General features: G+C 39.0%; 1 protein-coding gene across 3 annotated transcripts in view; it reads left to right on the top strand.

The window, feature by feature from the left end:
- Window positions 1–16039, top strand: part of grid1a (glutamate receptor, ionotropic, delta 1a) — a 207576-nt gene extending 191537 nt beyond the window's left edge. The window contains exons 11-17 of one of the 3 annotated variants that reach the window (XM_056768187.1): window positions 2–332; window positions 2455–2593; window positions 7297–7492; window positions 9471–9637; window positions 11316–11556; window positions 12783–12918; window positions 15321–16039. In XM_056768187.1, coding sequence (XP_056624165.1) covers window positions 2–332; window positions 2455–2593; window positions 7297–7492; window positions 9471–9637; window positions 11316–11556; window positions 12783–12918; window positions 15321–15703 — 1593 coding nt within the window. In that variant the 3' untranslated portion in view covers window positions 15704–16039. Of the gene's footprint in view, window position 1; window positions 333–2454; window positions 2594–7296; window positions 7493–9470; window positions 9638–11315; window positions 11701–12782; window positions 12919–15320 lie in introns of all 3 variants that reach the window. The other 2 variants (XM_056768189.1, XM_056768188.1) reach the window with 2 other exon arrangements.
- Window positions 16040–16605: the final 566 nt, after the last annotated feature.

Here is a 16605-nt window from a genome sequence, read left to right on the forward strand (position 1 = left end):
GAGGGCAGATGTGGCTATTTCAGCCATCACCATAACTCATGAGCGAGAGAACGTGGTTGACTTCAGCAAACGTTATCTGGATTATTCCGTGGGAATTCTGATGAGCAAAACCGAGGAGAGACTGAGTATCTTCTCATTGCTGGCACCGTTTGACCTGGCCGTTTGGGCCTGTATAGCCGCTGCCATCCCTGTGGTGGGTGTCATGGTCTTTCTGCTCCGCCGCATCCAGTCTGTGCGTTCCCAAAATCCTCCTGGGCCCCACCAGCCTGCTCCTGTCACCACGTCCTTCCAGAGTGCCATCTGGATCGTCTACGGAGCTTTTGTACAGCAAGGTGAGCTGGGTCATGTCTTATCAACATCAAAGTGAGGGATGACGTATCATTTCTGTGTAGCTGTCTGGATGGTGCAGTCGAGAGATGATATCGTTGTTGTCGTCTAGTGCGGTATTGCTTGTGCAGCATTTTAATACTTTTTTTAAGATCTCTTTTAGCGGATTGTATAATTCATATATAGTATTTATAGAATTTCCAAAGTCAAGGCACTATAAGACAATCCCTGGGGAGTCTGAATTGTGTTTGCAAAATGAATTATCCTAAAGCATTTTTGCAACCCACAATGAAATAGCACTTTTGGCACAGAAAGTCAGAAAGATGGATCTGCTGTGAAAATAACGCTTCTTATAAAGAGCAGTGACGTGCGAGGAGTCGGCACTACATTTGGGAGGTTGTTTGTCAAATGAAATATAAGTTTCTATTCTGTTGAATCTTTACATGGCCTCAAAGCTTAAGCCAACAATTCTGTAAAGGTTATGTGTTTACATTACCGCTTTGGTTCTCAACTTTTTTACCTGCTGAACAACGGCATTGCGTGTCTCGATTATGACTCCCTCAATTTATTTAATTGAATCAGTTGTGTTAATTTATGGAGGCGTGTGAAATGTGCAGTGCTGTCGGTCACCAAGACTAAAGCTGAGAACCAAAGTATTAACAGAGTTTGAACTTTATTGAAGCTAAGCTAAGTGATCCACACATTCAAAACCATTCATGAATCATCAAATCATTTTAAGAAGATTTAAACTGTTACGTGACTGAAACAGGTGCCGTTTTTGTATTCAAAGGCTTTGAGACTATTCCCTTTGTGTTAATCTCACGCAGGGGCATATTGTGTGCGTGACAAGTCAAACCAAGATGCAAGCAATAGCAACATCTGCACAAAGAGATTTACTGTGATTTATTCCATGGCTGTGTGTTATTTTGTACTTGTAAGCTCTGGAGCCAAAATTAAAAAATGATGCTTATATTTGCATTTGGGTCACCTTTCTTTTAATAAACATTTTAGTCACTTATGATGCAAAAATGATAGCTTTCAGGTGGGCTTGAAAATTGAAATCGTGGACCCCTAACCCTTGACGAAAGCCATTAAAACATCATTAACTCAACACATATTAGAAGTAGGTGCACATGGACCAAAGTCTGTTTACTTGTCCTTGGTCACAATCAGTTCGGTCTGAAATTATTTCACTCGCGGTTGTGGAACATTGCATTGGTTCAAATCGCATGCTGGGATTTTTTTCCCCATTTGATGGGTCATTTTTTTCCAATCTCGTCTGTGATTTCACTCACCTGACACATTTAGGTGTCGTTGGGGGTGGGCATTCATCATATCAAACCCTAATGCTCTGTCAAAGCAGTAATGGCCATGAATGACCCACCTAACCTTTGACCTTTCCTATCTGTGTGGAGTTCATTTTAGACCTGAATGGACATAGATTTTAGTCTCAAAGTCCCTTAAGAAAAGTTTCAATCCCTAATGAGCTGTGATCATGATCTTTTCATTTCTTTCTCACCGTCCCGGTGTCAGTGATGACATTTCAGTGATAAAGGCTGTGTGTGCTGGAGAGGAATATTGTGTTGACATTTCTACCGGTATAAGGTGTAGAGCTTTCCTGAGGAATCCTGTTATGGAAGAATGAATCTTATTGCATGCAGGACCCGATCTCTGCCAAAAAAAGCACCGCCAAGAAAAATCACAAAGGTTTAAGATATAGACTTTGCAAGGGACAGTCGGTACACTTGCTGGTAGATGTTGTAACTACCCTCTTCTAGGAACAGAAGGCATCTTTTTTCCTTTGATGGCCGTTCTGACAAATTGTCATTGTATTACTGATGGCTGATAGCTATCTTAAGTTATTATAGATCTCTCCTGGTAACAGAGGTGGAACGCCATGGGTGAAAGAGCTTGAAAATGAAGTAAAAAATGAGGAATTGTGCTAGGGAACGAAATGTGGTAGACCTGTCTGCATTTTTCAAGAAAACGAATGATGTTAAAATAGCTTTAAAATCTTTAATAAAACGGAAAGAACATTCTTGAAATAAGAGAAAGATTGTGTTTTTATGTAACGGAGTTACAATTACAGACACGTTGCCATGTTTCTCTTCTGTCTTGTCTTTGTAGGTGGCGAGTCCTTCATGAATTCAGTGGCTCTCAGGATTGCCATGGGAAGCTGGTGGCTGTTCACCCTAATCGTCTGTTCATCCTACACAGCCAACCTGGCAGCCTACCTCACCGTTTCCCGCATGGACAATGCTGTTCGGTAAGACTGATGCTAACTAGTCCAACTCTGCATCTTAGTTCATCGCAAGTTGCTCATTCACATGCATGCGTAAGGTTGGAGAACAGTAATAACTCTCACTCGTTGCATTTTTGTATGCGTTCTAGACCAGGGTTTTTCAAACTTTTCTTGAGTCAAGAACTCTTTTGAATTAATCAGAAAATCGCTGTTACCATAGAAATGGGACAAATCCTCTTTGCAAATCAGATTTCTTTAACCAATTTCTACAGGTATAGCTTATACTTATAATGAGGAGTTTACTTTTCATTTCATAGTCGCCGATTTGGAGCTATTTTGGTGAAATTTTCTGGATTTTTAAGCAGACCCCCTAGCTATTTGAGAAGGACCCCCTGGGGTCCCTGTTTAAGAGATGCTGTTCAAAGACCACATGGTGTGCTGTAGTACTTTATTAGATCTATCACATTTTTAAACCTGTGTCTAGGTTAGAAAATCAGATCACGAATGTCGTCATTTGCACCTATTAAAATGCAGATTCTCAATGTGCGTAAGAAGTGCAAGGATACAATGATACTTGGCTTAATATGCCCTATTTTTTCCCAAATGAAATCTGCTCTCTACTGAAGTCTCAGCATGCTGGCTGTGTCTTAGAAATCTTGTCGGCCCTTCACTTCCCAGCGTGGAGCTCACAGCTCCTGACATTCTCCATAAATTCCACAAAAGGTCGCACCATATTAAATTCCTTTTTTCCTTTTGCTTTCTGTGGATGCCAGACCTTTATTTCCCCTTTTATGTGTTTTGGGTACTCCCACTTCAGAGAATTCTCATGCACTTGTTGTTATAAACACACGGGTCTCCGAGTCTCATCTGCCGCAGCGCAGTGTGATTTTCTTTGGTACACAGCCGTCAGATTGCAGTCAATGAAACCCGGTATCGCTAGGAAACTTTTTCCCCTTCTCCCCACTAAAGAAAAGAGAATTACCTGTTTGCAGGAGGATAAAGGTTCCCTTTCTGCTTTAAAACCTCCTTCTTGACGAAGAGAGTGCTCTTAAATAAACTGATAATGCCCCGCCTGATGTGCAAATAGTTTCACCGTGACTCTGTAAATGTTATCTGCCTGCCCATTGAATTTGGTTTACCAGCCCAGCTGAAAGGTAGGTGAGGCTTAATACATTCACTATCTGAATTCTGACTTTATACTTTTGGCAGACCTGTTAGTTCACCAGTGAAATGCCTCACACAGTATTCCCCAGGGTTCGGCTTTGGAGCATTAATGCAGACCATCACATTTGTCATTCGTGCGTGTGTGTGCAAAGACCCAAGGGAATTATTTCTTCTCCGCGCAGTGGCATCATCCACAGCTGCTATGGTTGTGCTAATCACCTTGTTTGTAACTGTTATTAAAATCAGGCAGCCCTGCTGGTGCATGATATGGGATCATTAGCAAGCTGGGAGTCCACTGGGAATCTTTCATATCACTCCCCAGCATTAAATGTGAAATGGGTTTCAGGTTAAGGTTCCCCAATGGTGTCCTGTGATTGGCTGGTGGAAAGGCTGTTGATTGGCTAATCAATTGGGCGCCTGTAAGGCTATTTTGATGGGGTTTTAATTGTACAGTACAGAGCTGGAGAGTCTATTTGGTACCAAGATTTTTTCTTATGTACCTGATACAGCAGTCTGTTGTACACACCTGTTTTCCTTCTACATTTTAAACAAACAATTAAAACCGTTTGTGCTTTTTAGGTCTTCAATCTGTGACATTAGCCAAAACAACTGTTAATTAGTACAACATTAATTTAATTTCCATTTTATTAGATTTTTGACTAAACAAAGAAGAGAAGATTTTAAGAGAAAATTGAGCACTAAAAGCATTCTTATCTAGCCTCAAGAGTCACACTTCTTTTAGCTCCGTGCACTATGCAATACAAATAATTTATTATACACTTATTTTCAAATTCATGCAAAAGTTTACATCACTGCCATGCTTCATATACTATTGTCAGCCAGCGACTGGTCCAAATGATGTGCAACTCAGCGGAAATTGTCCCGATTAGCTGCTCTGGATGTGCTTCAGTTCGATCTCACAATAACATACAGTGAATGTGTAAAATGTACTATTTTGCATTTATAGTACATTGCAAAACAGTGTATTTTAGAATTGTTTGCATACAGGCAAAGCATGGAGATACCATTTATCATTTAGATTTTTGTGAAATTAAGGGAAAATAGTAATATTATTGCTATAGCTCATTTTTAATTCGCATTTAGTGGCTCGGTTAGTTTGCATGATTTATGATGCTGTAACATCGAGTGTTTTTTGGCTTTAGACCAGTGGGCACTGCAGTCAACGGATGATTCAGCCTGAATGGGTTTAAATACAACACTATGTTAATAATGAATGTATGCAGTTTTGCTTGGTGCTGAACATTCTGCTTGCTTTGTTGGATGTACAGTATGTTCAATATTCTCAAACAAAAACACATCCTAAAGTATATTCATAACGTCTTTTATGTTACTATGCAAACTCATTTAATAAATCTTTAATGCTTTTATCATGTTCATGTTTCTAAATACACGCAAAAGTTTGTTATGCTGGTAGTCTTCGAGGTCGCTTGACCCAGCTGTGCTGCTCATGTAAGTTGTCTGCTGTTCGAGCAATTTTCACAACAATCACAGTAACACAATGAACATGGTCACCTCTCTGTTCTCGAGTAGGCAGATCACAGTAGACAGGCCAGATACCTTCTACAAGTTAAAAACAGGACATTAAAGTGCGGAAGTGGAAAAGTAGTGAATTATGAAGGTTCATTTGACAACTTTGTTAAAAGAATAATATTGTCTCTTAGTCTGTGGGATGTCTCTGTCCGGTCCATCTTTGCAAAATCATGGTGCGTCGGTCTACATTTGAGTCAAATTAGGCCTGAGGCCAAAAACGCTCCGTCCTAAATGAGGCAGCTGGCATTGCCAGCCACATTCTGTCTTTGTTTCTGTATAAAACAACCTAAAAAAGTTCAAACTAAATAAAGATAAATAATGTATAAATTACAAATGATGCAATCCTTTTGAAACAAAGTCTTAAACGACATGAACAAATACTATTCAAACTTGCCCAACAAAGAAAATTTAAATTTTATTAGAGTGAAATCTATATGTTATAAAGCAGCACAGCAGGGTTGACTCAAAGTCATAAATAAAACTTCATGACACACTATTTCTTTTGTTTTATTTTCCCCTCCAGCTGTGGGACAAGCTATCACTATAATTATCCTGATTAATTGTTCTGATATTATTCTCCCAAGCTTCGCTCTCTGACTCATTGAATCTGCAAATAATTGCACAAGTCCTGTTAAATAGCCTTGTCAAAGGTGATGGAAGATGCTTATCTCAACACGAAGTCACTTCCCACTGAAAATCATAAGGAGACGCAACATGCTATCATTACGCAAGAGGGAAAAGCAGCCGGCTGTCCTAAATACATTACCGTACGTGGAACTGGAAGTTGCAGATGCAGGGGAGCAGCTGGTAGTTGCACGCAAACCAAATAGAAGTTTATGTTGTCACGGGAGTTCTTTTTTCACAAATAATTCAAAGTTTTACTCATTTGTTTATTGTTCGTGACATATTTATTGTTGCCTAGTCTGCTTTCAAATTGATTGTGGCTTACTTCAGAATCCTGGAGTCTAGAGTCTGAGCTTCTTCGCAGTAACACATATCAGACCCATGTGAACTCAGACAGTAGGTGAGACAGTTGGTTAGTGCACTGCAGTCTGATTTAAAGTTCTTTAGTAATGACCATCGTAGATAAAGGTCTTTCTTTAACCTCATTATTATCAGATCGATAAGCGGTGTGTTAGAGGTTCAGCCTCACAGCACTTTGATTCATGATTGAGAGGTGAAGCGTCTTAGAAGAGTAAAGGACATGGCAGACATGTTTGCCCTGGTTATAATTCACCCAATTAGCCGAAAGGTTTTTTTACACTTACCACAGACATTCATATAAGCATGCTATAGCCTGTATGTGCATAATACACTGGCTGTGCCATGATAAACATTGCTTTCATGTAATTTTGGTTCATTCATTTCCTCATTAAAATACTGTTATTTTGAGAAAGCATGAAAAAATCAAACAAAACAGTTTAAAACCATTTTTAATTTATTGAAAATGAATAATATGCATTATTTAAACAAAAATGTTAAACTAACAACATAACTGCTTCAATGTTAAATGCAGATTCGAAGAGAAACAAGTAAAGAATAGAATTGCAATATATCAGAATTGAAAACTCGCAAAAGATCACTGCGTGACTCAGATATCAATATATTATCTTACAATATACTCCTCACTGATTGGTGCACCTTGTTTTCATTATCTTTTAATAACCTTTTACATTATGCCAGTGGGTAAATACAAACATACCATGTGTTGTGATTTGTTTCCTGTGAGAGAGGGATTTTAATTGTTGTTTGATGCTCCTTTTCACACTCTTCGTTGTTTGAAGCATGTCTAGAATTCCAGATTATTTAACCACCAAAATAATAAATCAAACCATCTGTACATGCTTGTTAACACAGGAGCAATTTAGCAAACACGTTCTGAACATCAGGCATCAATAATTCTTAGCATATATTAATTCTCTAAATTGATTTTCTGCCCCTTGCTGTTTTTACTGCGTGTGCATTTTTTTAACCTATAATATATCTTTTAATTTTTTCCCCCATAATTCCAGAACATTCCAAGACCTTTCCAAGCAGACGGATTTGAGCTACGGAACAGTGAGAGATTCAGCCGTGTACGAGTACTTCAGGGTGAAGGGCACGAACCCCCTGGAGCAAGACAACACTTTCGCAGAGCTATGGAGAACTATCAATAAAAACCAGGGACAGGACAATTCTGTGACCTCTCCCGCTGAAGGAATCCGCAAGGTACCGCACACAAACAACCCTTTTATTTAAAGATTAGGTGCAGAGATTACCTGGCCCAGTATAAGAGTCCTGCAAATGTTCAATTATTATGGGGGAACTCGGAGCTAGAGGTCACACATAGTACTCCTAAAATCGACTTTCATTAGTTGACCCTTGCCTGAAGGAATGGTAGAATTGTTTTATTGTGATCACATGCTAGCAAAAATTAAGATAAAAATAAAATGATGATAATAATTTAGTTTATATGGTACAATGAGGCACAGTATTAGGTTGGCTTGACTGGCCTATTCTGGTTGGGCACCTATAGCTGTTTGAATAGATTATATAAAGAAGAAATAACTTTGACTACCTTTCCTATATATCGGCAGAAAAAAAATGATGTAAAGAAATGCAATTGAGCTTGAAATGCTGAAACGGGCTGTCCATGTTTCTAAATGAATCCAGTGTGGTGAAAGCTGTGGTTCCTAATGTTTCCTTTGTAGCACTGAAAGAGAGCTGTCCATGGTACTGAATGTAGTCTGTACTAAGTGAGCTGTCCGTGGTGCTGAAGTTGTTTTCGTTATTGAGAGCTTTTTCATTGCTTTGCATTGCAGTTGACGCTAATTGGCTATCAATTTTTCTTAGTAATCCACAGTATGTCTCACCAAACATGCAAGTTGTCAGAAATCAGGCAGCTTCTTTAGATAAATATTTATTCTTCTGAAAATGTTCTGCTATCCCACAGTGATGAAAATTACATTTCATATATTTCTGCTTGTTTGGTAAAACTTTCAAAGTCACTTTGTATACAAACTATTGCCAGTGCCATGAGATTTTTTAAAAGAAGCAAATACCTTTCACAGCTATGTAATTTCACACCTACTCTTTTTTTTTCAGAAGATGTCTGTTTTTCACAGGAGATATCACTACAACCATGAATCTCGATGAGCATATTCCAGCCAAGTTACATAACGGACTATTAAGCTAACAATTCAGCAGGGTGGGAATTGATTTCCTTAGCAGAATAATGAAAAGAGATAAGACAGAAAGAAATTGCTGCTGCACCCTGGCACTTTCGTTGTTAAATAATGCTATTGTCAGGGCGTCTATGCAAAAGTGATTAACTGCCACTAATTGCCCAGCAGACTCGCATATAAAGATGTTGCTTCAACTATGGACACTTTTACCCTGTGGGCACATTTTCACACTTTTATTAGTTCACTTACATTGTCAAGAAACATTATCATTTACATTTATTGTCAACATTAGTAATGTTAATAATTGTTCTATTAATATTTTTTTTTTTTTTTAAGATATTATTTATTTTTAGGATTTTTATCAGTTTCTCTTTATGAAGAACAATATCCGGTTTATAATTTTTTATATCATATTTTCAGGTTTTAATTATTTTTTCATATTTGTCCTGTTTGAGAGACATGCAAGTTGTCGCTGGCAAGTTTACTTTTAATATATATACAGTTCTATAGATGTCTGTCTTCAAAGTATGAAAAGAATAAAATTACTTTACATTGAGAAATGTTATGTTTTTATGGAAGAGTCAGGGGAATCCAGCTCCATTGTCATTCCATCTTTCTCATAATATGTTTTTCCTTTCTACTTGTCATATGAAAGTTTGTCATATGTGTGTGTGCGATGGAGCCCAAGTCGAAATGAGACGAGTATGCGAGTAGACACTTTATTGGTGGGGGAAAAAATGTCATTTTTTGTGAGACACAGATCTCTTGAAAAAGAGAGCAAGTAAGGCTAGTTTCCAACGAAGAAACGGGTTCAAAGCCATTTCCTGTCTTTCAATAAAACATAAACACCTTTTATTTTGAATGATGACTGCGACCCGTCTGACAGGCGTCGAGTTACTCGAAAGTAAAACCTCAGGCAGTGTTTACGTTACACTTATCAAAAACATCAAAACCCGCTGTGATGTTCAGCCACACATGGCCGTATTAAACATTTTATCGTGCGTATGTGTGCCTCCTCTTAGGTGAAGCGGGATTCATACGCCTTGCTGTGGGATATGGCGGTGCTGGAGTACGCGGCGCTGACGGATGACGATTGCACGCTGGTGGTCACAGGAAACGGCATGAGCAGCAAAGGATATGGCCTGGCTCTGCAGCACAGCAGCCCCTACAGAGACCTCTTCTCTCAGAAGTGAGTGCCTCCTGTCAGAGCGTATCCCCAATACCATCCTGAAGAATGATACAAGTCTTTTAACCAGCTGAGAGATAGACACCATCATTTTCATCATTTTCAAGTCAATAACAAGCTCCCAAGGTTCCCAAACATCGCAGCGCACGACCGTGATGGGTCGCTTCCTATTTCCTTTCAACAAACATCCTTTCTCTCATTTACATCACATTTATTTGCTTGACAGATGCCGTCCATAACATCTTGCAGGAGAATCAATGCGTTGAGTCACCAGTGTCTGCTCTTCCGTGCATTTCTCTCAGTTCTCCTCCATACGCTGGCTTTGAAACACCACCCTCAAGCTCTTCATTTGTTTGACTGTTATTTGCATTCATATGTACTTCATATTCGCACCCTTTACACACGCAGATATGCTTTAGGGGTGAAAACTCTCAGGCAATTAATAATGCACATATTCCCAGAAACATCATGGCTTCTAAACCCGTTTTTATAGAGAATCCTCTCCCATCACCTGCCCATGCTCTACATGTGTTGTGCATGTAAAATGAGATGTTCCTCTTTATCTAGCAGTTTAAATTGATACTCCAGGGGATTACAATGTAACAGTTGATTTTTTTTCAACCTCTGACATTTTCTTTTCTATCATTAGTTTTTGACCTTTCTTCTAGATGCTTCACAAATATATCCACTTTCTAAATCTCGGCTGCATTGAGATGAAATAATACTAAAAAGACAGAATGTATGTATGGGGGCTTTTTTAAAACAAACAAAACAACGAATAAACAGAAAGCCAATTAATACAGTTGTTTTAAAGATCAATTGTTCAATGCCACTTGTACTGTATGATAACATGCAACTGTCATGTTAGTAGACCATTACATGTATCATTCGACTCAGTGTTAAAAGAAATGGAAAAAAACTGTTTGCTTTTCAAAGGGTTAAAGGTCCAATTTTGCAATAAATTATCCAAAAACCACTAAGCTAGTGCTATATATTTTGTTCAATACTTACAATATCTCAAATGTTTCCAACTAGTTGTAAATCGTGAGAAAATTGCCATTCTAAACAGTGACACGGGGCTGTGCTGTCGCCTGTCAATGGCGTCATATCCGCGTTACCCTTTGTTACCCTTTACTGACATAGAAACTTTATGATAACAGTGTCCTGGACAAATGCGGAAGTAGTGTCTAGCGTCTAGCAAGCCACTAGCTTGTTTCGAGCAGTCACTTATTTATGGACCACAAATGCAACATTTATAAAACTTTACCTCATCCGCTACCATGATATCTCGTTCCGTCTGATAAATGGCCATCAGTGGTGGAATTGAAGACAACAGATCCCATCATTCCACGCTCCTTCACAGCGTCATCAAGCTACGGCATTGTTGTTGTTTTAACCGTGCGCCCTCTAGCGGCATTTTTTACAAACTGTAGCTTTAAATACTGTGTTGTCAAAGTGGACAAGCACTTTTTAATACTTTTTATTGATTAGATATTTGCAAAACCCATTGACAAAGAGCGACTGATATTAATGATTTATGGCAAAAAATAAAGGTTTCATAAATAGGTTGTTTCAGAAGGACATCAGCGATATGATGTATTTTTTTATAGAGTTCAGTAATAAAATGTATATAGTGGCTATGTGATTTCACCATGAGCCACCCTTCTTTTCTCTTCTCCAGGATACTTGACCTGCAGGAGAAGGGGGACCTCGATATTCTCAAGCAGAAATGGTGGCCGCGAAAAGGTCGCTGCGACCTGGACAAGCATGCGGAAACCCAGCCCGAAGGCCGTGCCCTGAGACTACACAGCTTCGCGGGAGTCTTTTGCATCTTAGCTGCAGGGCTGCTGCTGGCCTGCCTGGTGGCTGCTCTGGAGTCTTGGTGGAACGGCCCACGCTGCCAGCGGGCACAGCCCAAAGAGGTGACCCCCCAGGCGGCCAAACTACGGCCAACCCCTGCCCACCGCGCCCAGGACTGTACAGCCACTGCCACACTCTACTTTATGGATCCAGACTCCACTGACGCAAGCCCCGATTTAGTCGAGCTCCAGTACACCCAGCTATAGGTGTGGCAACAAGAACTTACAGAATCCCGTTTGCTTTAGTGTTGCCAAAGAGAAAGCAAGAAGGAAGGGTGGAGGGGGAGGGAGTAGTGATTTATTAAGTGATTTATAATTGAATCAAATCCTATCTGAAGGATCAAACTGCCCCAACAAATCAGGGTGTTTCTTACAGTAGGTCAGTGTGAAAACAAAATGACTCTAAATCCAACAGCCAGCTTTACTGTAGATTGAAATGTTCGGATTTGTTGAGGCAGTGTGAATTCGCCTTTAAAAGGTCTATTATTGGCAACCTTTATTTTTTTATTAAAATCATCCCGCAGCTAAAGCATAGCACATATTTACTGATTCTTCTGCTAGATTTTAAGTAACGCTTGTACCTGGATCCCTAAACTAAAGTGTGTGCAATGAGAAAGCCAGTGACTTATTGACTTATGTTCAAGTGTTCTGCAGTATACTCTTCCGACCGTTTTCCTCTCCTTCTCTTTTTTCCCTTTGGTGATATCTGAAGCAAGTGGACTGATGAGAGCCGCAGCTCATAAACCACATATTATAGTTCAGAAACATGGATTGTCGATACCACATTATTAAATTCTGAAGACACGATTGAAGATATCGAATAATAATGATAACAGGTCCACATTATGACTACCATTTGTCAGCTGCTGAAAATTTGACTGCATTTGAATTAATAGCACAAGGAGATAAGGAATGAGAAGCGTAGCTTCTGTCAGCCTTTAGACGATATTGCTTTCACCAACCCCTTGTTCTCACTTTAGGGTGTTTAAGAAAGTCCCCATGCGCCTGCAGAATGGAAATGTTTTTTTATATGCAAAAGCTATTAAGGGGAAACCTATTACCTAGCTCAATGGCTTGCTGTACTGTCACGGCTTTAATGAGGGAAGTGATTAGAGCTTTACTGTAGATATTGATGCATATAAGCCAGCGCTGCTCCGGCAAGCAATAAGAACCACACAATAACTAACCCTGCAGATTGATATTTTACATTTTTATTCTCCCTTGTGACTTCTTATTGCAATTATATGCCAATATCCAGACAGTCACGGGTTCTCTGTGGTCTCATGCAGGACACTAAGGGCTGCGCTCTGGAGATGGCGTCTGGGTCATTGGCATATAATGAAATTGCGACTGCTGCAGGATGCGCACGGGACGTTTGGCCAGAGAGAGAGAGAGACTGGGAGGACTCGCAGGCTTTTTACACAGGTCAGCAGAGACCTGAGCAGGGATGTCTGGCAGCGGGGTAAACACGAGGGTCAAGAGTAGGGGAGATCGGGGCTTGTCGGCATACTTTTCAATTTGATGATGATAAAAAGGCTATTGAACAAATTTACGGTTATTAACCAGAGTTTTTTAGTTGTCAATTAAACACAACAAGCTCTAAAAGTTAACATTGTAAGTTGTCGCCATGAAATCTGGTATAACATGGCAATTAACTTTGTAGGCTATTAATTATATAGGCTAATTTATCCAACATGTTCACAATCAAATGTATAAAATCGAAAAAAAAACTTCTGTCATTTACTCACCCTCTGGTCATTTCAATATATTTCTATAACCTTCTTCTTCTGCGAAACACCAAAGAAGATATTTTGAAGAATGTTGGTAGCTGAATACCTACGGCGATACCCATTGACTTCTATATTATGGACACACCACTGTTGTTCAGTTACCAACATTCTTCAAAATATTTTCTTTTACGTTCTGCAGAAGAAAGAAAGTCATACATGTTTGAAATTACAAGAGGGTTAGTAAATGACAGAAATTTCTTTTTTGATTTTATACATTTGATTTTGAACATGTTAGATAAATTAGTTAATGATGACGGAAATAAAAAAATTGGGTGAACTATCTCTTTAAGACATTTATGAAAAATACCCTATGCAATACAAAACAGTTAAAACTAAATTGTTTCCATGCATATCCAACGCTCATGGGAACACTATTAATTTGTCTATAATTAAGAAACATGTTTAAACTTCAGTAGGTGTTTGAACACAACATACAAAACCACTAGTTCGTAGACATTTGTGTAATTAGACTTATTAATTAAATTTAGCCCTTGTGACAACCTCCTTGTGTGACGACATGCTCTGGTCTCCCCCATAAGACAAAGAAACATAAGCCGAAACATTCAGCCAGAATCATTTACTACAGTATGCCAGAACTATGGAGAGAGACAAATATCCTCCTGTAAAAGATTAGGGCTCTGTGATCGCCTGCATGTCTACATCAATCAGGTTATGTGTGCGCTTGTGGGTGGTGAGCAATTATGACCTACCCATGCATAAAATCACATAGGAGAACTAACTGATAGAAGAGACACAGGCAGAGTCTGAAAGATTTATTTATCCATGTTGTGTGGATTAATATGTTTTAGTACTAGCTGTTTACGGACAAGAATGATGATTTATTCATGGCGTCTCTGTGCCAAAGCACTAATTGTGTGCATCTCCATTATGCTCATCAAATCCATCTGTTTTGTCATCCATTGGATCGGCTATCCGGTGGCCACACCGATGTCCCAAAATATTACAGACTTGAATCAAAAAGGAAATTGGCCTCCAGTTTTGTTATTTGTCACTGCTGCTAGGGCCCCAAATTGGGTGTATTTTAATTGCAAAATAATGCATTTTTAATTAGATGACATATCCAGACGCACCAAGGCTTTCCAGTACAGCTTCATGCAATCTAATTATATCTTCATTGATCTCACGACTTAGAAAAATAGTCTCATAATGTGATATTTCTAATAACAAAAAATGGTACAAAGCAGAAGAACACAAAGATGATTTCTCAGTATCGACCGTATCAGTAAAATCATTGAAGATCTGTGTTATTGAATTATTCTGGAATGAATGCATTACTAAGGCATTAGTGTTTTACAAACGAAGAGGCAAATGGTATGCTCTCTGCTTCACAGTGATTAACAGAATAATTATGGATGTAATGGTTATCACTGTTGACTGACAGTTATGGATGATGCATTGCACAAGAATTGACTATCAGAGGTGTGTGGGGAAAATGGAAGCAGTTAGCACCCTGTTAATGTTGCCATGATTCTCTTATTAAGCTGCAAGCCATGACATCACTGACGCATAACCAAGGCTATTTCACGGCAGTGCAAATTAAAGAACGAAGAAATTTTTATATCGCGCTGTGGTAATATTCAGAGGTTTTACTTGCTGGAGACATTGATCTCGTTTTATTGTTATGAGTGTATTCTGTGGTGTCAGTAGTAAATTGTGTAATGGGTCTCAATCATCAGATATACGTCTGTACAGCATCCCTAGCTTATCTGGTATCGCATGGCGAGATATGCGGTCATGCTAAATCTGAGAGATCTGCTAAATGGTACATTGGAATAATATCATTTTTGAAACTTAAAAGTGCGCTGGAACATTTTATAGAGGATTGAACTTTCACTTGTGTCACTTTCTTTTCCTTGATTTCATTCATATCTGTTTCTTGCTTGAGTCCTTGTCCACTTTTTGCCTTTCCACGTCTCACTTGTTCTTTCTTTTTCCACCCCACAAATCAATTCCTATCCTTTCATGAATCTTTGCTCAGCGCTCTCTCAGTCTAGATCTTTCTTTTTTCTTTCCCAGGACAAAGAGATGAATCTGGAGCAGGTTCATCAGCGTTTGAGTGGGCTGATGGAGGACGATCTAGCACACAAACAGCTACCAGGTCAGTCTCTGGAGATCTCTGCCCTGGACATGGGCAGTATGCGGCCACGGCAGGGCTCTCAGGAAGCAATGAGAGATTTTCCACCTGGGGCCCTGTCCGTGACCTCCTTCCTCCAAGAGGGTCCTGGAGTCGGGCGCGTGCCCGGACGGAGCCTCCCTCTCAGCAGTTCCACTCTGCCCCCCTCCATGCGTTGCAAACACCGGGCACCCAACGGAGGCCTTTTCCGTCAGAGCCCCGTAAAGACTCCAATGCCCATCTCTTACCATGCAATGCCCAGGGGACCCATCCCAGAAGCCATTGATTCAAGCCATGGGACCTCTATTTGAGCTGACCAATCGCAACGTTCTAAAGACTGCCAACCAGCCGATCACAGATTTTGGATTAGGTCTGGATGCATTTATACAACTGCATACACAGAAAGGGAAATTTAGATCTTTTTATTTCATATACAGATACAGTACAACATAAACTGTGAGTAAAGAGACACTGACTTTCCACGATTGTACATATATGTATATACCGAGAGACAGCAGTGAAGTCAAAGTGTATTTTGAATATTCATGATTTTTTTGAAGTTGAGTTTAAAAGAAAAGTAATTACATAAAAACAGACTGTTTGAATGGCTTTGTAAATTTTGTTCTAAAATAAAAAGGAGAATTCCTTGTGGATGTTTTCTAAATGCCACGTTTAAAGATTGTTTTTCATTTGAAGAATATAAGATGACAAGAACTTACTAAAAAAACAGAATAACCAATTAGTGAGTTTTTTTCTCATGCATGTTTTTTTATATAAAAATATATGTTAAAAGAAGTTTTAAAGTAAATTAATTGTTAAGGTTGGAGGGGGGATTTATACAATTACATCGTATTTGATCCCAGGGCACGTAGTTTTCGTACAAGAGATACACATCTTTTATATAATATGAAATCTGAAAGGGAGACATTATGTACATTATATGTACATTATATGAACATACATTATATGACTTCATCTTAATCTTTTTATAATGTAGTATAAACCAACTTGGATTTGGTCAACTTTATCCTTTTGGAGAGCTCAAGAAAGAGAAACAGAAAATGTCAAAATATTCCTGGGTTAGAGGACTTGTGTTGCTCCTAGTAAGCATTTTTACATCGATGACCACACAAGACGATAAAGATAAATATATAAAGCCTTTTTATTTTGTTGCAGAAACCTGTTTAG

The sequence above is a fragment of the Triplophysa dalaica genome, chromosome 15 (assembly GCF_015846415.1).
Source record: "Triplophysa dalaica isolate WHDGS20190420 chromosome 15, ASM1584641v1, whole genome shotgun sequence".
In the NCBI taxonomy this organism is placed as follows: Eukaryota; Metazoa; Chordata; class Actinopteri; order Cypriniformes; family Nemacheilidae; genus Triplophysa; species Triplophysa dalaica.